The 24,741-nt window shown below is 51.3% G+C and overlaps 1 protein-coding gene across 3 annotated transcripts in view; it reads right to left on the bottom strand.

Annotated features, from left to right (window-relative positions):
• Positions 1 to 5,111: 5,111 nt before the first annotated feature.
• Positions 5,112 to 24,741, bottom strand: part of SNTG2 (syntrophin gamma 2) — a 198,625-nt gene continuing 178,995 nt past the window's right edge. For all 3 annotated transcript variants that reach the window (XM_060169633.1, XM_060169632.1, XM_060169631.1), the window contains 3 exons: positions 19,405 to 19,497; positions 11,856 to 11,966; positions 5,112 to 5,311 (listed from right to left, as the gene is read on the bottom strand). In XM_060169633.1, coding sequence (XP_060025616.1) covers positions 5,180 to 5,311; positions 11,856 to 11,966; positions 19,405 to 19,497 — 336 coding nt within the window. In that variant the 3' untranslated portion in view covers positions 5,112 to 5,179. The remainder of the gene's footprint in view (positions 5,312 to 11,855; positions 11,967 to 19,404; positions 19,498 to 24,741) is intronic.

Raw genomic sequence — 24,741 nt, forward strand, 5'->3', positions numbered from 1 at the left:
GTTTTCTTTCATTGCCAGAAGCATTTAAGGTTGCTCAGTTCTGAAATACCATTGGTTGATCTCGGGACGTTACCTGTGGTTAAATGCCTTAATTCTCCACTCTGGGGAGAGAGGGGGAGTGGGGAGGGGGGCTCGGGCCTGGGTTTGGCTCAGAAGGCGCAGCCCTGCTCGTTTACGGCCTGGGCCTTGGCCGCGCAGTAGGGCTGTGTCCCTGGCCACCTCTGGGCCCCCCTGGCAGGAGCACCGTCACCTGGCCGCCACCCCTGGCCCTTCGGCGCTGAGAGTGACCGGTGCCCTGTGGGCGACATGGACACGGGGCCCAGGTCCAGGAGCTCCAGGAGGATCACTGCTCCATGGTAAGTGGAAGGCCGTCCCGGGTCATTTCTAGGCAGAAATGGAACCTCTGAGGACACGAGCCAAAGCCCCTTAATGACCTGTTTGCTCAAATCAGACAGACTTGTAGGAATGTCCCTCATGGACTGTCTGAAAGGGCAGAAAGGCCGCTCAGTCCCGTTTGTGTGGACTCGTGCGGCGGCTTCTCCTGCAAGGAGTGGAAGAGGGGCACGCTTTTTATAAAAGCACTTGGCACTGGGTGACCGGCTGAAGGTCAGAGCTGGGCTTCGCTCCCGGCAGGCGTTTGGGGAGGACAGGCTGGCCCTGCGGGCGAAAGGGGACTGTGCACCCCACTTCCAGGGGCCTCGGGGCCGGGCTGTACTTAAGTGGACAGCTGGACCCCAGACGGCAGAGCCGGGGCCTCCTTCCTCTTTCTCTTCCCAGGTGTAGGGGGACCTGTGAGCTGATACCTCCCACCCCAGCCCGGGTAGGAGGCACCTGTCAGAGCTCAGCCTGCACCCAATGCCCAGGAGACACACTCGAGGGACACAAGCGTCCTGAATGAAAGACTCAGGACATCACTCCCAAGGGACTGAGGGAAACACGCGTCCCCTGTGACTGGAAATAGCCTCCTGGGTCCTCACCTCCATCTCCGCTTCTCCTCACCTCCATCTCCGCTTTTCCTCACCTCCATCTCCGCTTCTCCTCACCTTCCGGAGACAAGCTGGACAGCATTTGGCTGAATCTTGGCTCTAAGTTTACCTCATGCTGCGCTTTGCAACTGAGGCCATTTAGCAAAACAAGGGAATATCGCAGAATCGTGGTTAGCATGCAGCCTCAACAAACACAGAAATAGAACTTAGAATCCGAAGCCTGATGGAGCTGTAGGGTTGAAAATACTGAGTGATTCCTGCCTCTGAATACATTTTCATGGGATGGCGTAGATGCTGTAAACCAGAATAGAGCCTCTCTTCCATCATGAAGACGAGTTTTTAATCCACCACTTACTCTGCTAACGCAGACCCAAGTTAAGAGTGTGATTTTTTCATCTTCTACATGTTCTATCAGCAATTTGTGATGGAAGTAATTTGATGCAATTTACTTCATGATCATTTTTTCTTTTTAAAATTTGAAAATGGGAAAAAAAAAGAATGAAAAAACTCACTAATCAATCTTTTTGTGTCGATGTTTAAAATTCGCATGCATCTATTTAAAAGATAAATCTACAAATGAAAGGGCTCACCTTTTCAGGTGTGCTGTTCTTTCCAAAGAACTCCTCTGTCAACAATGTTGCATAAATGTTTTCAGATATTCTCTGCTGAAAGTTAGACCCTAAAGGGCCAACATTTGGTTCTACTAGATAGGAAAAGCCCAACACGGCAGGGACTGTTTCCCTGAGAGGTCGTGGGTTGGTAAGTCTGTAACACACTTCGAAAATTCATTATCCACGACTAACAACAAAAGACGAACTCAGCCAAAAATTCCGCCGGGTCAGTGAAAACGAAAAGGAACACACACACAAAAGCCTGGGGCTGGCCGGGGTTGTCCCGTGGCCGGAGGGGCAGGAGGGTTTATGATGGAGGTGACCAGAGGTCCCGCCAGGGAGGAGCTGGTGACACGGCTGCAGCACAGGAACTGGACTCGAGGGGGTTTCCAGTTCCTCGCATTCCAGCAGTTTGGGCATAAAGAGCGTCTCTGTCCAGACTGGATCCTCGTGACCCTGTGAAGCAGAGAGCGTCCGAAGCCCTGACCCCGAGAGCAGTTTGTCCGAGGAGGCCTGCTGCTGATTCAACGTCCTGGAGGCCTTGCTCCCTTGTTTCAGAGCACCCAGAATGCGTCTCCAGGACTCCCCGTCGGAGCTGCGGCTCCAGTCTGGGGAACACGGCAGAGGTTTTGTCTGCTTGGCTCACCGCTGCAGTCCTGGTTCTAGAATACTCTTTGATTAGGGGCAGAAATCCATTTGAGAGCGGTTCACCCACAACCCCGTGAGCTGAAGCCCTGGACGTCTCTGAAATCCTGAGCAGGGAGAAGCCTGCTGATGCCGCAGCTGATTCTTCTCAGCGTTACTCTACCTGCGTCCCAACGCATGCAATGGGCAGGGAGAGGGAAAGGTGAGAGAAGCAGAGGCCAGGTGGTGACGGTGGAGCTGCTTCTTCCGTTCAGCTGAAGAGTCTTCAAAGGTGGTTTTTCTTCCCAAGGGGAGAAAAGAGTTCTAAACCAACACAGGCATTTCTATACCTATTAGCATAAAATGATGCTAATTTATCACACTTAGCATATTACTTATGAATTTGAAATGGACGCTGTAGACATACTGTAGGTGGCAGCTTACTTTATCTTTTAGAACGCCGTTTATATTTTCCTTGAATATTCTGAGGCTATATATGTTCCTCTCACCATTGTTTGGGGTTTCAGGCATCACCAACAATTGTATGTCAGTGCACATGTTGGAATACATTCAGGCTTGGGAACTTCAATTATCCATTGACCTTTGAAATTAATGACACCAAAAATACTGAGAAAAACAAAATTAAAAAAAGAAAAGAAATTAATGACAAGGGGAATAACAGTGAGACTGAAGGCTGGGCGGGGAGTTCCTACAACTGTGAACACGACCCTGAACTCTTTGTGCCTCAATTACCTGCAACAGTTAATGGTTAATGGCCCTGAGCATAGCAGGGATTTCTCAGTGCTTTCTGAACAAAGAAAAGAATGTCTTCTAGGACAGAGCTGTGAGTCACCTGCACTTCAAAAAGTCACGAAAGTCTGTCCAGACTGTCACCACTTTGAGAAAAAAAATACAAAAGCTGTATAAAGCCAGTTACATTTGTGTTCCTCCTTATTGCTATGACTGTTTCTGGAAGCCAAGCCCCCAGGGTGCTGGTGTCTGGAAGCAGCGCCTCTGGGAGCTGATGAGGCCACGCGGGTGGGGCCTCATGATGGGATTGGTGACCTTATAGCACCCCTTCCTCCGGGTGAGGACACAGCGAGAAGACGCCATCTGAACCGGGAAGAGGGGTTGGAGTCTGCAGACGCCTTGATCTCAGACTTCGGCCTCCAGAACTGGAAGAAATGAATGTCTGTGGTTTATAAGCCCCCGGTCTGTGGTTTCTGTTACAGCAGCCCGAACAGAATAAGACGCTCACTCTTATCCAAATTTCCAAGTAAGCACTGTTTTATCAAGAGTGAGGAAATTCTAAGTCACGTGGGTATTGCCTTTGAGTTTTAAAATAAAAACACACAAAAAAAGGACACTATAGGCCAGATTCTGGAAATCCTGCTAACGTGGTACAACCACCATCACATTTATGAATGGTCCAGGGCTTTAAAGTAAACCAGCTTCCTAGTTACTATACAAAAATCTAGAATTCCTAACCTGTGGTAGACAGTCGTAGTTTATACAAAACGTGTTATATTACAAAATGATGTCTATTTGGAACCAATATGCCAACGTTCTTCTGGAAGCATGAAGGCCACATCCCATGTCTGAACTGACCCACGAGGGTGGATCTCGGCTACTACCTCGGCCGCCGTCACCTGTCACGTCGGCCTTCTGAGGCCACCTGGCCTCGTCCGAGCCCACAGCCTGCACTGGGTCCTCAGCCGCCTCTTGCTGTGGCTGTAGGACCAGCCACGGTGCCTGCCCCGAAGAACCTTCTGCAAGTGTTTGTTGAATAAATAAACCTACCATCAGCTGTTCACCTCAGACCTCCACGTTTTTCTCACACTAGCTCTGTTGACCTGTTCCTCTGTTCCCTGGATCTAGAGTCTCTTAACTTCAGTGTGGTGCTATCTTCTAGAACATACGCTGTGCTAGTTTTATCCCAGGGTTAGCCAGTTGGGAGCTTTACAAAGTTTCTAGGGTGCGTTTTCACCAATCCCATCTCTCTTTCTGACTTAACTGTGCTTCTGATGGGTGGCCTGTGTCCCTTTCCCCGCAACCGCAAGTCTGCAGGGCTGCCGAGTGGCCCAGTGTTCACTTGTCCACGTTGGTCATGGTGGGCAGAAAGGCCTCCTGAGGTGGGAATCCTGTGTCCACAGCCCTGTGTCAAGCAGGGTCTTGGCCACTGAGAGGAAAAGGCTTTTCTGAGTGAAATCAAGTTGGCCGTCAATGACCCCTGCATCTTTTTATCTTTCTCTTTATATATATATATATATATATATATATATATATATATATATATATATATATATAGTGGTGTGTATCTGTTAATCCCAAACTCCCAACTTACCCCTCCCACCCACCTTTTCCCCTTTGGTAACCGTAAGTTTGTTTTCTACGTCTGTGGGTCTGTTTCTGTTTTGTAAATAAGTTCGTTTGGAACATTTTTAAGATTCCACATGTAAGTGATATCATATGATATTTGTCTTTCTCGGACTTACTTCACTTAGTAGGACCATCCCTAGTTGCTGTACAGCACAGAGAACTATATCCAATGTCCTGGGATAAACCATGGTGGAAATCCAAAGGAGAGCTTGCCATTCTTGGGGAAAATAAAAGTGGTGAAGCTCTGGGGCTCTTCGACTGTAAGGAAATAGAAATGGAAACGAGATGTGGGTCTTAGCAGCGTGTGTGCTGTTGGCGCCTCCACGTGTCTGGAGGATGTGGTGACGCGGCTTACTTCACAGGGAAGGCGAGTTTCCTCAGCCACAGCTCTCCCTGAGCGGAGGCTGTGCTCCTTGTCAGATGCAACAAGTCCGACCCATCTCTGGAAACTAGCGACATGTTTTATTGGTATCACAACTATAGGATCATTATAAAATCACACAAAGTCGCAATATTGTGCAGGAAATATTCATTTCTTAAGAAAATAATTTAAATTTCAGCACTCAACAGAAGCACTGCTCAGCTGCTATACATGTACTTTCTGGCAATACTCTGACTGTCTATAAATACCGGATCCACCGAGGCCACCTTCGCCGCTATGAAGGAGTGGATGCAGTGTAGAACAGCCGTCAGATCCTGAAACTCCAGCTCCTGCAAGAAGAAATAGAATGTACTTATATATTATAAATATTAGAAAAACACATTACAGAAAATTTAACAGATTCTATGTTCTTAGAACCACAAGGAAGTTACTCAAGTAAGTACAAATACACACGAACTAAGAAAGGCGGCTGTAAACATGAACACACTGGCTTTCTGGGTTTTTTGCATGGATATCCTGACGATTGGGTTTAATTCGTGATTTTCTTGTAACTAACACAGGTCAGCGCTCAGGTCCTCTTCCGCATCCTGACTCCATCTGTGCCGGGCTTTCAGTCACCTGACCGGCAGCACCAGGTCGGGACTCCGGCCTCCACTGCAGCCTGTCAGAGCTCTCACACAGCAGGGCTCACCGTGTTCCCAGTTTAGCAGAATGAACCGTGCTACACCCTGTGTGTGTGCACGTGCGCCTGTGCACATGTGTGAACGTATGTGCACACATGTGCCCCTGTACTTATGTGCCCGTGTGTGTACGCTCTGCATGCATTTGTGCCTGTGTGCGTGTGTGCACACGTGTGCTGTAAGTGTTCGTGCACGTGGATGTGTGTGTCCGCGTGCTCGGCAGGTGAGCTAGAGGCTGGGGCACATGGCCAGCAAGTTCTATCTCATGTTTTGTGAGTTTCACCCACTGAACCCTGTCACCCAGTTACTTTCCTCTGCAATTTATTTGTCCCAGTGAGCTCGATTTTTATAAAGTCTTTTAACATTTCATGGTGGCTGAAACACTGATTTTAAATATGATCTACAGCTTGGCATAATTATCAGATTTTAAGTGTTTTAATACCTTGATCTTTTCCTTAATTAGCGGAAACTCTCAGGAAGCCGTGAGGGTCTATACTGGGCTCGTCAAACTATGAAGACTGAGGTCACCCAAACCTGAGAAAACATTTCTTCTTTTATGATCCTTACTCTCAGGAATGTTCCATCTATCACAAGGGTGACACTTTCAATGAACGTGTAAGTGTTAACGTTGCCTGGATGTCCTCAATACATCTCCTCGCGCAGAAATCACATTTCCTTAGGGCACTACCTCTATTTCCATCTTGCTGCGCAAACTGCAGACATGTGTCCAAAACTGTCTGTGAGATGACAGACAGCCCTTCCGAGCAGCGGTAGCCATCCTGGGCTTTTAGTTTTCGCTAATTGTCATCTAATGGCCCAGTGCACGAGGGGGAAAGTTTAAAGTCTGTAACCGTTTAAAAGACCAGTTTCCACTCAGCTGTAGCAATTCAGACACAGACTTTATTTCAAGGGGAGCCTTAACCACTGCCCTTCCCAAAGAATTCAACATGGAAGCCGATCAAAGCTATACTTGAAAGAGATTATTGTTAAATAAATGAACGAGTCTCTAGGATAAGTGAATACGCGCTGTAATTTCCCTTAGAAAACGCCCCCAAGGAGTGTAACTGGATGTGACAATTAGCAGGGATAACCACGCACAGAACACAATCTACCACGTGTTATTCTGCAGGGAACTCAGCTCGGGGCCCAGCCGCTGAGTGTGGAGACAGGCCCACTGAGGGGATCAGATACGGGTCTCCCACCTGTGGACTCTGCAGCCCAGGCAGTGCTGTGCCGGGGCCTCTGAGCTGCAGCATTTGCTGATGGCTGTGGTGTTTGTAAATACTCCCCACGGACTGATGACAGGCTGGCAAAGTTCCTGAAACGTCACCGAGTGGCTCCCCGTGGGGTGTGATGCACACGGCCCCGGACGGAGCCGGGCCAGCACAGGAGGCGTGGAGGGAAGGCGTGGCTTCCGGTACAGCATCGGTACCCAGCCAACGCCGGTCCTCTTCCAGCCGTCTGTTAATAGAGCATCGTCAGCCTCAAAGGTCAGAAGTGAAGTAGGACACGCCGAGTAAAGCGCCAAGTTCATCTTCCAGAGGAGGAAATGGCGGTTTTAGGGGTTTAAGTAACTTCTGCGAGGTGACGAGGCGGACTAGTCACAGAACTGGCGCCGAAACCCAGGACAAACTGGTGCAATGGGCCCTCGCTGTTTCCTGACAAAACCTTCCAGAAGAAACCTAGTGCACTAGCTCTTACACCGAGCGGTCCTGAGGCATCAGCACCTCTTGGGAGCATCCTGGAAAAGCAGATTCTCAGGCCGCATCCCCCGTGGTGCCTGGTGGTCTGTGTGCCCCTCGGAGACGGAGGCTCTGCGTAGGGGATGTCGTCCTGGAGGAGCTCAGGGAGCAGGGTGGTACCTCACAGAGGCACCCGGGCCTCATCAACCCCGGAGGAGATGCGTCCAGTGGGCGCGGCTGGGGCCCCAGAGCGGGTGGAGGGGAGGGGCTGGCTGCGGCTGAGCTGCCCTGGAGGCATCCAGCAGGCATGTGGTGGGTGGAGCCGGGCAGGGAGAAGGGTTCAAGTGCAAGGTGACGCAGAAGCTGCCGCGAGTCATCCGGGAGGTCCAGAGAAGATACTCCACAGCACGGCTACACTGGACCACTGATCTTCCATATGCAGACAGAACCGCCCTGCATTGGAAGTACTGCCACCTAGGACTCGCATAGCTGGAGAGGAGAAGTCCATTCCTGGCGTCGAAGCTTCAAGGACAGGCTGACTCTCTTGGTGGAAGAAACATTCACATACTGAGGTCTGGGGAAGTCGTTCTGGCTTGTACGTGAATTAACGTAAACTTTATGTCGACTTGAACAATCTGTTTTGTACCATATTGAACATATATTGTGATGCCAGCGCTTCTCTCCTGGGCTGGTTGTGGGGATGAGGCAGTCGTGCTTAGGAAGGACTGAGCACAGCGGCGGCTTGTAACCTAACGGGTGCGATAAAAGATCCCCCCGCCCGCCGGACCGCGGTGAAGGCCTGACGGCCCAGGAAGGCTCGGAGGGAGGGGTGGGTCCCCAGGCAGGTGTCGTAACCAAGACGACCCTTGCACAGAGACCCTCGGACACAGCAAACCTTTGAGCGATGTTTTCCAAGCAAATGTCTACGGGAAGCACAACGTCCAGGAAGAAAGCCGAGAAGTGGCGTCAGAGGCCAGCAGGTGAGAAGCGGCGAGGCGGCCGGGTGATGCTGGGCTCTAACCTGGATGCAGCGGGACGCGGCTGGTGCGCCTTCCCTGTCCCCATGCGGAGGAGGGGCACCTTATTGACCGACCACGCAGGGGACCTGGGAGGGAGGAAGGAGGGAAGAAAGGCAGCGAGGAAGGGAAAAGAAGAGCAAAGAAAGGAAAGCTCTGCTCCGTTCCAGCTTCCGGGAGAACAGATTAAGGCCAATTTCAGACCCATATTTGGAAGGGGCTGCACTCGCGTGTCCCCTATGCTGTCGAGGCCCCGCTTCACTCCATTTTCAGGAGGAACCTGGCCTTGTCTCCCTCCACCATCTCTCCACAATCCGACGCCGCCACGGTTACTCGCTGAAGCCGGCAGCGGCGTGATGTACCCCTGCTCAGCCCCCGCCGTCCACGTCTGACCGTCTGTGCGACTCGCGACGCCGAGGCATAGTTTCCAGTGGAGTTTATCCTCCCGGATCATCACAGAGTGAAGAACACCCGCCTCTGTTCCTCCTAAAGACAGAATTCTTCTTCATCACACAGTGCGCTGCCTTCAACGACCAGCATCCGCCTCGTGGATTCTCAACTGGGCTCGCCGGAAACCTTCATGTGCAGAGGTCTGTAGTCGTCGGGGATTTTCACGATACTTGGAACAATTTTTTCCTTGGAAACTGATAACAATTTTTGTGAGTGTATCTGGTAGTTCTTTCAATACTAACTTGCTCTTTCTTTCTTCATTAATTTATTCATTTAAAACACATTTACTAAGCTCTGAAGATAAAAAGCTAAAGAAAAGCTGCCCTTGACGGCTCATTCTAGAGGCAGAAATGAAATCATAGAGGAACGTGTAAAATACAAACAACGGGCATAGGAAAGGGGTGGGGGGTAGAAGGGCACCGTCCCTCCCTGCAGTGGACCCCGAATTCAGTCCTTGCAACTTAACTGTAATTCGCTTATAACCTACTAAGTAGATCAGTAGGCAAGTAAATCCTTCATTTCAGAAAGCTTCTTTATGCTACACTCTTTATTTAGGAGAAAGACGTAGAAAACAGGAAAACAAATGCTTTCTTTAAAAAAGACTGCAACCCCAAAGCTCCGGCCATTGGCCTCACTATGGGCTCAGCCCACGACCCAGAACTGCACAACGTTTTTGTAAATAATGGATAGAAAAAATAACCTCCCCTCTGTGCTCCCAAAGCCCCGGAAATCCTCCCTCGGATGCATTTTCTCTTTACGCCCATCCCTGAGGCAGCGATCCGTTAAACATCCCATGAAGATTCTCAATAAACACTCAAAGGTTAACTGCTCCACGACTATCACTCCCGTAACGAAAATCAATTAATAGGAATCGTTTTCTCTGAAACTCTCGGTTCACTGAGGACATCATGCCACTCTCCCTTCCACTGGCCATAGCCCTGGGTTCTATTCAGAATTCAGCGCCCGGCTCCTGGTTTAAGTCCAGCGGTAGCTACAGGTGTTCTCACGGGTTCTAGATTCCTGATTGGCGTTTCCAACCTTCCCTCTGTCTCACAAGCTGTAATAAACGCAGAACCTCAGCCTGAAGCAGTTTCTTCAAACCGCCGCCCGTGTTTATTAGAGGCTCTCCACGTGCACGTTTCCTGCTCCGTGTGACAACATGGAAACTACCTTTGTCCCGTTTCATCCCCACTTGCAAGGCCCCGGGAGGGGCCTGAGCAAGGGGCCCCTGGTCGTTGTGCTACCTGCTGAGACCCCGGCCCCCCTCTGCCCTACTCTCTCGCACCCCACGGCCCCGGAGGGGAGGCACAGGGGGCTGCCGGAGGTCCTGGGATCTGGGGGGAGGGTTCACGTGGACATGGGTTCAGTTTGGGTCTCCTGGGAGGTGTGATGTGTCTCACGCTCATTTCTGTGTCTAGTTAGCTTACCGCATTTGCAATTTTGTATATTTTTTCATAAAGAGACACCTGCAGACAGTTTAAGCTTCAATTCTGCAAATCCTGTATCCGCCCCTGTGGCCTCCACGACTTTCTAGAACTTTCTCTTTGCCTGAAAATGGAAACTGAAGCTGCCTAAACTGAGGGCCACAAAGAAACCGAGTCTGCTTCAGTACACACGCCCCAAAGTTTACGTCTCCTGTTTCAGACCGTCTGGTTTAGACCATCCAATGCCTCTACACCCTTCACCAACACAGATAACCAAGAGTTGACTAAACATCAAAAAATAAAAATAAATACTTTTAAATCGAATGAAACAGGAGTCCCTGTGAAAAGGGAACCTAGGTGTCACGTGACCGTGTCCTGGGACATCAGGTGCTCTGACAAAGTCCCTGGAACCCGTGAGCACAGGAACCCAAGGTGCACTGGGGGGTTAGCTTCCTAAGTGTCCCCCCGGCTCACACGGATGGCATAGGACCTGAGCCTGGAAGGGGTCCTGGGGCTCCTCCCGGCCGCAGTCCCTAGGGTGAAGGGCAAATCGATGCGTCAGCAGAGGAGGACCTGCTGTGTTAGCCGCATCCATGCAGATCAAGTACCAAACACACGGTACAATCGCTTCCAGCCTCCCTCCCTCTCCCCGCTCTCCTCGGACCCCCCTCTGCTGGTGGCAATGTCCACTGGACTCCGCTCAGGGTGGCGTGACTGAGAGTGGCCACCTCTCCGTCACAGCCCAGGGGCCCGTGTCCCTGCCAGCACCACCGTCCCATGGCTGCCCTGTTGTACACCTCCAGACCCAAAAGCCTTGACAGTGGTTACAGTCTGATTTGATTTCATCCACTCCCTAAATAGAATAATGTCAAGCGTTTCTGCACAATCTGTTTTACTTAAAAAGTAGATGTGGTTAAAAAAGAAAAAGTAGATGTGGTGCACTATCTCATTAACCTCAGTGAAGAGGTGTTAAAAATTGACACAGTTTTCGGGTATAACAATGTCACAGGAGCTGTGTCCCTCTGATGGATTTCATCAAAAAGTGCGTGCAAAGTGCTGACAGTCAGTTTCCAAACAATATGTGTTTGCAGGTTTTGCATTTTTGTTTTCTCTTTCTTTTGGTTTTGTGTATGGAACTTATCCTTCAGTTTGTCTTTAGTTTATATTAAAACTGGGTTGTTGACAACACAGTTATACATAAAGTAAGGAAAACATTAACAGTGGCTCATAGTAAAATGACGGTTCAATGCAATGACTTTGTAAGTTATGTCAAGATCCCCTGAATTAACAGAGCAGTTTGCTCCTGGTACCACAGACCATCCATCACTTAAGGCGGTTTGTAAACCTCTTCCTTTAAGGATCGACTTCTCCTGTATTTTTAAATATTGTTTTCTGCTAATACTGACTAAGCAGGTTGTGACTTTCAGTGGAATCAAATAATGTTTCGATGATTTTACAATTTTCGGATATTAAAGCCTCTAACAGGAGACATACTAGGGGCTCTTGTGACATCCTTGCTGATTTCTGAGGAGGGTTCCCACTCCAATTCTGATTATTTTCCCTCCACCCTCGGACGCTTGGTTACTCGGGCGAGGCTGGGCTCAGGTGGGTGAGTTCCTACCTTCATCTCGATCTGCTTGGTGTCCGGATTCTGAAACAGCAGCTTCACCCGAGCTTTCCCATCATCTGAAGATCCTTTCAGCTGAGAGAATTTAAACCTCCAGAGCACATTCTGTAAAGGAAGGCAATTATCTAGTGGTTTAGACACAAGAGCTCACTTCTTTCATTAACATCTGTCAATATGTTAAATAATCTATTTAAATAAATGCAGACGTTTTCTCCGTTATCTTATGTACACTGAGCACGTGGTGACTTAGAATCTCCACCTTCTCTTTCCGAGTATAAGAGACTGACCCCCTCAAACCACCAGACTTCCTGGGGGTCCCTCCCGTCAGGGAGGCTGTCCTGGTGCCCGAGCGCCCAGGCCCCTGTGGTCTCCTCTTCAATCCCATGCTACCCGCACCGCCTTTCTCCTGGGTTTTCCTTAACGTTTAAAAGCATCATAAGCGCTTTGCTCCCTTTTCTTCTTGTAAAGCTTAAAAGAATCCACTCCAAGGGCCAGGTCTGGCTACAGAGTACATGAGACACGGTCAGCAGTGCAGAGAAAATGAAAACCTTTCTCCCGCCCCCTCCCCAGGTTAAGTTCCAATCACTCAGTGTTGGTTTCTCCTGAACCAAGCTGAAAAACGTAGGTGCTATTACCTCTTAATACTAGTGCAACAACTGCTTCATGTTTGCTAAGGTACTTTAGAGATGATGTGTGCTCTATAAACACTTGCTCTTCAATTAAAAAAGAAAGGCTGCGGCAAATAAAGACTTGGCTGCCTTTTATAAAAGATGGCCTTTAATTATAGACTCGTTATGATAATAAACCTTTATCTTCCCAGAAAGAATCCCAAGAGAGGACAGCAATTATTTTTTAGCAAGCTGTAAGTTTGTATTAAAAGCAGTTATTTTGAAATAATGAACATACGTTTCTCTAAGTATCACAAAAGGCCAAGAGGCTGGGACGTGGGCAGAGTTTCAGAGGCGCTGTCATCCCGTCGGCCCCTCGGCCCGTGTGTTCATACTCGCACTGGCCTCGAGGCTCCTGGCACATGTTTCTTTTATATTGAATCTTGCAGCGGAACAGAGGCCCTGCAGCTCGCGGTCAAGTGTCACCACGTATGTTCCTTCTCGCTGCCGAGGAGTTGGAACCCCGTGGGGTCTCGGGGAACAGTGACTCCAGTGCTTGCACTTTCACACTAAGTCCCCACTCGGGCACCAGGGCCCTCTCAGGTCAGAGTCACTGGACCCACCCAGGATGAAGCCGCTCAGGAGCCGCTTCCATCAGCACTGCGGTAGCAGAGGCTGCAGGAGGGCTGCTGGCCCACGAGATAAGCCAGAGGACAAACCACAGCAACAGCACAGCCCAGCCAGGAGGGCCCGGCACCGGCGATGAGACCGGCGGCGGCGGGGAGCGCTCTCAGGCCGCCTGCAACGCCCCCTCCCGGGCAGCTCCCATCTCCCAGGGCGTCGCCCCGGCTTGCCCTTGGAGGGCAGGGAAAGACGGCTGTGATTTCAGCCTCAAGGATTTTGTGGAAACAGCCCAAATCTCACCTGCCTTTAAAACTACCCACCCTCCAGCTGTCCTGCCAGGAACCGGTGATCACAAGGGCGTGTATCCGGAGGAGCCGGAGGCATCTGATAGCATATAATGGTTTTGCGAAATTCCTCACCAAATAAGCGAGACCCGGACTGCTCTGAGAACATCACCTGGTGTTTGTTCAAATTTGCTTATGAAGAAGAACAGCTCAGTGGTCGTAAGATTCTAGGAATAACCTACCCAGCCATCATTTACATGGTATCATAAATGGCTGTCAAAAAAACAAAAGGCAAGATGAGCACAGGACTTAGAAACAGGGCAGCAAATGCGGGGAAACAGCTAAAATTGTGGACGGAGGGGGCCGTGGGGCGGGAGAGTGATAAGGGGCAGTTCAGAGGACTGCTTTTCCATGACACATCTGTTGGTACTAATAAGCCTTTTAACACTTTGTACACGTATAATTTCGATTAAGGTAAAAATTAATAATATTCATTCTAAGCATGAGAAAACCACCAGGCAAATCCCAACAGAGGGGCAAATTCTACAAAATACTGAACACCTGACCACTGCTCTTCAGAACTGTCAAGCTCATCAGATACCAGGACGTGTGAGAAACTGTCACGGTCAAGAGGACCCAGAGACATGGCAACTAAATGCTATACGGTATCCTGGATGCGATGTGGGAAGAGAAGGGGGCGTGAGGTAGAAACTAAGGAAATCTGAATAAAGTGTGGACTTCATTCATGATAATTTATCAATATTGGTTCACTAATAGTTACAAATGTACCATACTAATGTAATTTGTTAATAACAAAGGAAACTACGGGCAGGATATATTGGGAAAAAAATAGTATAGACAAAAAAGTGCAGCAATCCCTCCGTGAGAGCCCTGCTTATCGTTTAAAGAATCCACAGTGGTCCTTACAATGAAGTCCTTTAGCTGCATCATCTGTTTGGTACGGTATTTTTACACTGAAACTGTCCTGCAAGGTGATATGAGGGAAATGCAGCTTGTGAAACGTACACACACAGCTCCTTTGCTTAAAATCATGCACTCATGTCACGTGGTGGCCCATCTGGGGTGAGGTAAGATGTCCTAAATGTGGGAGCTGGAGGACAGCCTTCGGGGGCGGCCCCCTTCCCTTCCCGCAATCAGGAATCTTCAAGTCACTAATGGTGGCCTCTCGGAACTCTTTCTCAACTTCTAAGTACCTATAAACGGTAATTTTTATTTAAAAAAAGAATTTTCCATTGCCATTATGGATGACATTTCTGCACATTTTATCTACAAGTGGTTCCAGGTAACAGTCTAACTTGAGGACTCTGAGCTTTGCTGTGCGACTGGACTTTCCAGGCCAGAACCTGACACGCTGTCCACTCACAGCTCAGAGATGCGGCCTTAACTGACCGCTAAGCCCAGCAATGTCCTGGCTGGTTCAGCAGCCTCGGGATGTGTTTGGAGGGGCCCTGCGTCTCCCCGCCAGCCGTCTGAAGGCTGGAGGGAACCCTGATCTCTAGAACTCAATCTTGGAAGACAGAAAATGTCTTTCCAGCGTTTCAGTAATTGAAGAACAGTTTTACAGTTAAGCGAGTGTTACAGGAAACATGCTAACGTTTATGTTTTATTTTTATGACTCTGCAGGGGTTTAATGATGATAACCTTCCTCTGTAGCAAATCTGAATTATTTTAATTATTATTACACACTGATAGTGGATAATTGACATAAATTGATAATAAACTGATAATTGTAAAAACATTCAACAAATAACCCAACTAGCGGTTCCAGAGACTTTACGAGAAAAGGATGAGGCACTAGAGCAGAGTCACCGGTTGGCATTTTCCTGGGCGGTGCTGTGGAATCCCTCTTCACTCCTCCAGTCAGGCCCAAGCCAACTCTTCATTTCCCCTCCTATGGGAAAGTCAACTCCCGGTTTTTTCCCCAAAACTATTCTTTCTGTTCCTCCACCTCGGTCTCAGCTCAGCCCTGCAGCATCATCAAGTTTCAGCCTAACAAGCGGGTGACGTAGGGGCTGAGGCCCATGACGAGGACCACCCCCCACCCCCCGATACAGAGATGTCAGTTTTCTGCTGTGCACGGGGACCATCAGAAGGTAACAAGAAAATGTGGATGCACGTTGACATTTAGAGACAAGGCGAATGCCCCAAGTAATAAGTAAACATGGAGAGAAATTCCCTTTGTTTCCAGGTCCCAAACATTTGATGCCGTGCACACGGGCAGCAGCAGAGTCCGCGGCCCGTGGAGGACACGCAGCCCGGAGGAGGGGCTGGTCCGTGGCCCCGTCCACGTGTGGTCTGAGGTCCACACGCAGTTTTCTAAGTCTTGTTACGTCCTCTCCCACTTCTGCTTAATTACAGCGCAGATGGGGCATTGGTTGGCCCTAAACCAGAGGGATCAATACAAAATAGGTCAGTTTGGAAATGGGCAGAGGTGTACTTCATTTCTATCGTGGAAGTGCGGGGGCCACCAAAGATGGAGTTCTAGTTCATTCTGGCTTAATATTTTAAAAATAGTTTGGAAATTTAAAAATATTAGATAATGATCTTCTTACTTACTTTGTAAGTGCAGAAAAAATTTCCAGGTCAAACGTATTTCTTCTCCCCTGTGATTTCAGATCTTCTCAGCTTAACTCATCTTTATCAGTGTTGAAAAGGAGAATTGATGGTGAATGAACTCATGCTTGGAAATAACTGCTCAGCTCTCTTCTGCCAGGCACAGGGGTGGGGAGTTAAGAAATACGACCTCATGCGTGCTTCTGAGGTGAGTGCCCAGCAGATGCCCAGCATCAAAATGTGGGCTGTTATCGAATTCTAGGGGCTTTTTTAAAGCATTTGGTGAGTAAGTAGCACTGCTACGTTGTGTATTTAGCTTTACCCACACATCATACACAAACGGTCTGATCTAACAGTGTAATGTGGTGCAGGAGTGCTAATTATCTTGTGAAAATAGGCGTGATAAATCCTAATCTAAATATTTTGGGGCCCCCAAATTTTTCCATGATGACTTACATAAAGGGCATATGGAGAATACCTCATTTTCATAATGTTCATAATGATTTCATATTCAGTAATTATTTAATTATTTTCATAATTATTTCATATCAATCTAGAAATACTGAAATCCTATTAGTACTGGACTTGCAAATGTCATCCTACATTAAAGGACTGCAGACACATCAAATGAAGTAAAAGTATAACTATTTTATATATTTACAACCCACTGGTATACTCTTCACTGTTAGGTTGAGAAAGCTTTGCTTTTCAAAACTAATTCAAATATCGTAAGTTTTGAAAATAAAATTTCAAAAGGAATCCATGAAACAAGCCTCCGGAATAACCTTCTTTTTTCCTTTGTCAGTTTTTGGTTTCATTTTCCATTACTGTCTACTGTTTACTGTGTAAATAAATGTATAAGTATTAGGCCAGAACTTCTTGAGATAAAGAAGTAATCACAAGAAAAATGTGGAGTCAAGAGTTCACCTTCAAAGGGGAACAGGTCAGGAGAGGGTTCTGGAGTCTGAACCAGAGGGTCGGATGAGCAAAAAGAAGGCTGAGTTGGAACCTTACGAAAACCTGACTGAACAAGAGTGGACGGACGCGAGTGGGAGAGGGCTCCGCTGAGCGCGGCGGGGACGCGGAGCCTGCGGTGCCCGGAACCTGCGGCGGGCGAGCTCCAGGCGGGGCTCAGCCCTGACGTGCTGGCCGGGAACACCGCAGCTGCCCACGCCTCCCGCAAGCCCAGCGGCTGCAGAAGCCGCTCGCTCTCCACCAGGGGGGTCGCGGGCAGCCCCGCGTGTTGGGCAGAGCGAGGCAGGCAGGGCCACCCATAAATACTATTTCAACTAGGAGAGCTTCGTCGAGTTACGCGGTTCGGTTACCGGGACATTTAACACGGCAGCCCGGCCGTGCACAGCGGTAAGAACACAGTGCGCCTGTTTCCAGTCTTACTCGGTTAGCGTGAGGGCGGAGTGGGGAAACGTGCGGGGTTCAGGGCTGGGAAGAGTCTCCCAAGGGCCCCGGGCCTGGACCTGCCTGCCCGCCGCCGGGAAACAGCGGGCCACGCACAGGGCGACGCCCTAAAGACAGAAAGACCCGCGGCCGCCAGGGAGGCAGGGAAGCTCGGTGGGCAGGTAGGAGAGAGGGTGCGGGCGTCGCAGGCCACCCACGGGCTCCCCAGACCCCCCCAGCGGCTCCGGGGGAGCCCCTCCGACGCGGCCAGACCTAACCCGGCTGCACAGGCTGCAGGCCTGAGGGACGTGGGGCCTTTAGGGAAGCGGCTTCCCGTCCTCGGCGCCCTGCCAGCGGGCTCTTCTGCGGGCGCCTTGGGAACATCAGCGTCTGGGCCTCGGGGTCCCCGGAAGGGAGAGTGCCAGGCACTCGCTCCCGACCTCTCACAATCACTCACACCCCTCCCCGGCCTGGCCTGGCCCCGGGGGGTGGGTGCGGTGTGGCCCCGACAGAGTGAGGCCGCACAGCGGGGACCCCGCGGGAGACACGGTGACCCCGGCCTGGCCTGGGGCGCCGGGTATTATGCCAACCGTGACCAAAGAACCAGACCTGCCGGCTGGGAACAACCTGCGCACGGAAAAGCTGACAAGGGGTGGAGGCTTTGCTCCTGGACTGAGCAGGCGGGCCTGCACAGAGCCCAGAGCAGCCGGGGAATGGGTACTGGCTTCAGAAACGCACCCTGAAGGTGAACTCTGGAAAGTCTCGGTTTAGATGTCCTGACACACAGGATTCCTTGAACCACAAAGCAAGAAACAGACGTTATAAATCAGAGTTGCTGGTTAACAACTGTGTTCAGGGCTTCTCCCTTCTCTGGGGGAGGTGCTTTGTCACTTCCCTGTCTCCGAGGACACGTGGAAGGAGGTCGTGCATGTCTGGCTAAAGGCCAAACAGCATGAACAGCGAGTCATGGAGCCCGAGCTGGTGGGAACTGTGGGTGGACCAGGTACGTGGGAGGATGCCCGCACGGGGTCGGAAGCCTTGGCCCCCTCTGTGACCCTGATGTCGGATGGCAGACAGGAGAGCCTTCTCAACTCCAGTTTTATGCAAGCAGACCTCTCGTCATTATAAACGGTCTGTGGACCCCTACTGGGGAAACATCTAACCATCTTCCTGGGAGGAAGGAAAGTGACAAGAGCACAGTGGGTTTCCGGCCCAGAATTCTGTGACGGGTGTGGACTCCTGCCCAGAACGGGGTTCCCTACTCGCTCTGCGGGGCCGCCCCGTGCATTGTGGATGTCTGACCTCATCGCTCTCCCCTCCCCGCTAGATGCTGGTAGCAACTCCCTTCCAAGCCGACATTTCCGTGTCCCTGGCAGGTCTCACTCCTCTTCCCATCACACCGGTGCTCTCCCCTCACCTCTGCTCCTAATTAGCAGACAGTGGATTTTAAAAATATCGAAGGACAAAATACTGGCTTCATGTTTGCAACAAAATTCTCAGCACTTGTGTGGTTGGGTGAACACCCAGGCCCCTTCAAGATGCTGATGGGAGTGGGTCTCATTTCCCATCCCTCACGCTGGTTGTTCAATGTCCAGTGAAACTGAAATCCCGTCACGGCTCACAGGTGTGGAATCAGCACCTGGTCAGCCCCACCAGGTGTGGGGCGTCGACCCCCCAACCAAGGTGTCGACCCCCCAACCTAACAACCCAGGTGTTAGGTCCAGCAGGGGTAAGGGGTCTCCCCAAAGGGCTCAGTCGCTGCGGAGGGTCCTCCCCCTGAGCGGGAGAGCCCTGCCGACCTCCCCCTCCCCACTCCAGACCCCTGGCACCTGCCCACGGGCACCACGTGGTGTGGTGTCAGCCCTGCCCGGCTCTGGGGCTTGTGAGATCCTGGGACCCTGAGCTTTCAGAGAGAAGGTCCACCACGAAGGATAACTTGCACAGGACACGAGACTGTCGGGGCTGGTGATGGCTGAGACGCACACAGGTGTTAATGGCCCTGAAATGTAACAAAACGCACCGCTGATGGGCGCCGACCCCCAGATGCTTGGCCCTTACCTTTGTTTTGCTGTCCAAGCAGGTGAATCCCAGAGCGAAGTCCACCGTGAAGCACAGAGCGTCTCCTTGCCAGCCGCACATGTACGTTTTGGACTAGAACAAAGTATGAACTGTGAGCAAACACTCTTCAATGATGAGGTGTAACGTTAATCGGGTAGTTACAATACTTCCCCCCGTCAAAACCCATTTTTTAAAAGTGTTAGCGTGTCAACCACCTGGAGGGAACCTGGAGGCCCGCGGTCACACGAATCCTGGGACACGGCTCCCACGGGCAGCGTCCCTAGCTTTTGGTCTGTCAGCAAATTGTAGAAGTCGGACCACCTGCATGGGCGTCACTCTAACTAGAAATAAACCAGCAGAGGACACAGAGTTCCATTCGCTGAAGCCTCTTTGAAACACATCCCAGATCAGTAAATCCCTGTTGGGACTCATTCCAGAAGGACCATCCCTGTTGCACAAATGGGGGGTATTGTTTTGCTCCTACAAATTGCCTCGGGACAGGTCAGGCTGGAAGTGTGTCCAGGAGAACCTAGACCCGGCTGTTCTTGGGAAACTGTCCGAGACGAGTTTGTTGTAAAACGAGAACAAAGGACAGAAAAAACGGCAGCAGCGACGTCACCAAAACCCAAACCAAGGACCGAGGACCCCTCACAGGTGGCAGATTGCTGTGAGGGGCCAGCATCCCACCCTCTGGGGCTGGTTCAGGTAAGGCGGCCTCAGCTGTCACGTGAACTTCTGTGGGCCCAAACCAAACTCCACGGGCCACCTGGTTTCCAGGGACCAGCGCTGTGAGGACGCGGGCACACGCACGCACATACACACGTGCACACACAAGCACACGCACGTGCACACAGGCCGCGGGCGCACGTCCACACTTCCAGCCACGTCGGGCAAAAGCACAGAAACGCACAGGCCTGTGCTCTACTGTCTGGGCACCGCTCTTAACATCAGGTGTGACTGCAGGAAGGTGAACCCCGAGGTCCCGGGAGCACACTAGTTACAACCCTGAGGTTAACCTGCAGGTAAAACGTTCCACTCAGCCGGGAACCTCACCATCGGTCTGGACAGGAAGACGTGGCAGTGCCCTGTTCCCTGAACCCGCAGGCTTGTGACTTGCTGGCTCTGGGGAGTGTCAGTTCCTGTGTCTTTTCAGCCCCGCCCTGGGTCTCCTCTGTGGGGACTCCGATGACACGGGGGCTTCATCCCCTGTCCGCCCCTTTACTCCCTGAGCCTTGCCTCCAGCGGTCCTGCTTTTCGCCCTGAAGCTTCCCTGTGTCTGCTCTGTAACTCACCGCCTTGATCGCTTTGCTGAGACTTTCCAGTCTCCATCTGTTTCAACGTGTTGGCTCTTGTTTTGGAAGTGTGGTTATCGGGGCTGCTGGAAAGCACCTGTGGACGCTTCTGACCTCCTATGGGCCTCACGTTGGCTTCTGTGGTCGTCTCCGTTCATTCCAGATCTTCCAGGTTCTTGGCAGGAGCAGTGACTGTCGATCGACACCTGGCTGGTTTTGAATTTCGAGACCCTTAATCTGTTCTAAACTCTCTGTTCCGCCCGACTTTCTCTGACGCATCTTCCTCAGGGGAGGGAGCCGCCCTGTAGCCGGGTTCCCCGCTTGGCCTCTGGAGACGCAGGGCTCCCTTTCCTGCCGGGCAGCGATGGGCATCGGCCACGTGGTCCCCACGGACAGCCTGGGGGCGTTCCTGACTCGGCCCCCCAACAGCACTGGCAGGGCTGGGGGCCTCGTCCAGCCCGGCGCATGGGGTCAGGTGAGCATGAGGTCACCCTGGAGGAGGGAGGCCCCGACCCAACCTGACCGGGGTCCTCGCAGGACGGCGGCGGCAGAGCAAGTGACGGGGGCCACGCAGCAGCGCCGAGCCGTTCGCGTCCCCGTGAAGACGAGTGCTCACGTGACGTCAGCTCTGCATGCTCACGTGACGTCAGTGCTGCATGCTCACGTGACGTCAGCGCTGCACGCCGTCTGGGACGCGAGGACTGATGCTCCCGCAGCCCGGCTCCTCTCCCGCGGGGACACGTAGCGGGAAGCGGGCAGGAGTAGTCACGACCTTCAACGGTGGGACCCAGGTTTCTGTTCATGAAGGTGGATCAGAACACGCCACCCCTCTCAGGGGAGGCGCGGAGGGAGAAGCTAGAGGCGGCTTTGATTTCCCCGGAGCTGCCGCTTGAGGCTCCGCGTTGGGCAGGGACCCGGTGCTGGTGTCACGTGAGAACTGCGTCTCGGGAGCCCCGGGAGGACCGTGTTCTGAACCGCTTCTGGGGCGAGTGTCTATCGCCTTGTGTGTCCTGCACTTGGGCTCGGAGCGGGAAGGCCGGGGGCACGTCCCCTTCATTCCCGCCCCCGTGAGCTCAGCCCTCTTCTGACGTGAGGCTCTGTTACCAGGGACACTCTCCGAAGACCGTGCTTTTCTGAGAAACGTGATCTGTCTGCAGACCCCGGGCCGGGCAGGTGTGCGTCCTGCCGCGCGTTCCCTCCGAGCGGGGCTCCCACGCCGGCAGGGCATCCAGGGAGGGCGCTTCGGGCGGGTCAGTGGGTGGCTGAACAGCGCAGGGGGTTCAGGCACCAGGGGCCGCCCCGGAAGACAGGCAGGTGGCCCGTGCGGGTGGGCTGCTTGCACTTCGTCCCCTAAACAAAGGGGTGACGGTGGCCCCAGCATGCTCGGGTTTTGTGAGGATCAGGTGATCAGTACCTGTGTCGCTCATAGCCGTGCTTGGTACGTGTGAGCACCAGACGGGTGAGCAAAGGCTTCTGTGGGTGCTAGCCGGTCAAATTCTAAGCTAGGTGAACAGACCCTAACACAGTGCTGGGTGATGTCAGGCACCGCCAGGCTCGCTAGGGAGAAGCTGCGGGTGAGCTCTCCACCCCCGGCAGGGGCCATGCCTTCTGCAAGCTCTACTTCAGGAGATGTTTCCTCCTGTCACAGCACTTCGGGGGTGCGTTTTCCATGTCCTTATGTAATGCCTTTGGGGAAAGTTAAAACTAAGGAATACTTGAGGCAGGAAGATGGGTAACTTTTTTTTTTTTTTTTGTGCTGGTCTCTCCCCGTCGTGGCCTCTCCCGTTGCGGGGCACAGGCTCCGGTCGCGCAGGCTCAGCGGCCATGGCTCACAGGCCCAGTCGCTCTGCGGCATGTGGGATCTTCCCGGACCAGAGCATGAACCCGCATCCCCTGCATTGGCAGGCGGATTCCCAACCACTGCGCCACCAGGGAAGCCCGATGGGTAACTTATTGAAGAGGACATTTCCTTTTTAAAGAGTCTCTCCCCCCATATAACTCTCTGCACCCTTTGGGGAAATGAGGCTGGGAAGCTGATGTCATCCAGGTAAGTGGGGAGCAGAATCCTCGTGGTGACCTGCTGTGTGTGGCGTCCGTCCCTCTGATGCCTGGGCCGTTGATCTGAAAACAGCCTGGGCCAGACCCACCTGCTGAGCTTGGCGAGTCTCCAGGGAGGCTGGAGCTCACCTGGGGATGGGGAAGGTGGCCTCAGCCTCTTTGGGAGCACGTTCGACCACGAGAACACTGGCGCTGCTGAGTGCCATTGTGGAGTCTTCCCTGTAGTCTACTGGTGCCAGGTCCCAGCTCCAGCCACCAGCCAGTCGGCACCAGTCCTGGGACCCTCCAGGCTGAGCAGCCAGTCCTGTGGGGGCCCAGGCCCACCCACCAGAAAGCCAGCACCAGCACGGGTCCCGCCAAGGGATCTGGTGCCACAAACAGGCCTGGACCAGCCCTCGGCACCCCCAGGCCCTACACCTATTGCATCGGGACACAGGCCCACCATCAGCCTCCAGCAACCTCTGCACAAGGCAGGGCGTGGCAGCCAACAGGGCCAGGGACCAGCCCAGCCTGTGACCGTGCCCAGGCAGTCAGCCAAACACCCCGCACACGGAGGTACCACCAGAGCATACAGCTCTGATGACCAGAGGGGAGTGTGCTGCTAGAGCCCTCAGGATGTCTCCTACATAAGGCCATGTCTCCAAGACTGGGAAAAGTAACTGACCCACCTGATACACACAAGTAAACATAGAGAAGTAGGCACAGTGAGGCAGCAAAGGAAGATGTTCCAAAGATGGAATAAGATAAACCCAAGAAGAAGAACTAAGCAAAGTGGACATAAGCGATCTACCTGATGAAGAGTTCAAGGTAATGATCACAAAGATGCTGAAAGAACTCGGGAGGAGAACGAACACAGTGAGGAGTTTAACAAAGAGTTAGAAAATATATACAGAAGAACCAAACAGAGCTGCAGAATACTAAAGCAAATAGAAAACACACTAGAAGGAATCAACAGTAGACTAAAGGATACAGGGGAACACATCCGTGAACTGCAAGAAAGAACAGTGGAAATCACCCGAGCTGAACAGAAAACAGAACCTTAAAAAATGAGGACAGTTTAAGACAACATCTGGGGCAGCGTCAAGCATATTAACATTCAGATGATAAGGGTCTCAGGAGGAGAAGAGAGAGAGGGAAAAGGGCTCAGAACATAACTGGAGAAATAACAGCTGAATAAAGCTGAAACAGCTTTCCCTAACCTGGGAAGGGAAACAGACATCCCAAGTCCAGGAAGCACAGTCTCAAACAGGATCAACCCAAAGAGGACCACACCAAACACACTGTAATTAAAATGGCAAAACTTAAAGTTAGGGAATATTAAGAGCAGTGAGAGAAAAGCAACAACTAACATAGAAGAGAATCCCCAGAAACTCTGCAGGCCAGAAGGGAGTGGCAGGACATATTTAAAATGATGAAAGGGAAACACCTACGACCAAGAACATTCTATCCAGCAAGGCACTCGTTCAGCTTTGATGGAGAAATCAAAAGCTTTACAGACAAGCAAAAACTGAAAGGGTTCAGCACCACCAAACCACTTAACAAGACATGTTAAAGGGATTTCACTAAGTGGAGAAGAAAAGACAACAACCAGAAACATGAAAATTATGAAAGGAAAAATCTCCCTGGTAAAGGCAAGCATACAGTAAAGATAGTAGATCAACTATTATAAAGCCAGTAGGAAGATTTTTAAAAGGTAGTAAAACCATCTATATCAACAGTAGGTACTTAAGGGATACACGAAACAAAAGAACGTAAAATATGACGTCAAAAACCTTAAACATAGCAGGAGGCAGTGAAAGTGCAGGTGGATAGAATGCATTCAACTTAAGAGATCATCAGTTTAAAATAACACACTCACAAAACCACACACTCACACACACTCACAGACACACACTCTCACAACACACACTACACAATACACACACAGAGACACACACAACACACACACAACACACACACAGTCTCTCACACAACACACAACACACTA

Source organism: Lagenorhynchus albirostris, chromosome 13 (genome assembly GCF_949774975.1).
Source record: "Lagenorhynchus albirostris chromosome 13, mLagAlb1.1, whole genome shotgun sequence".
Classification (NCBI taxonomy): Eukaryota; Metazoa; Chordata; class Mammalia; order Artiodactyla; family Delphinidae; genus Lagenorhynchus; species Lagenorhynchus albirostris.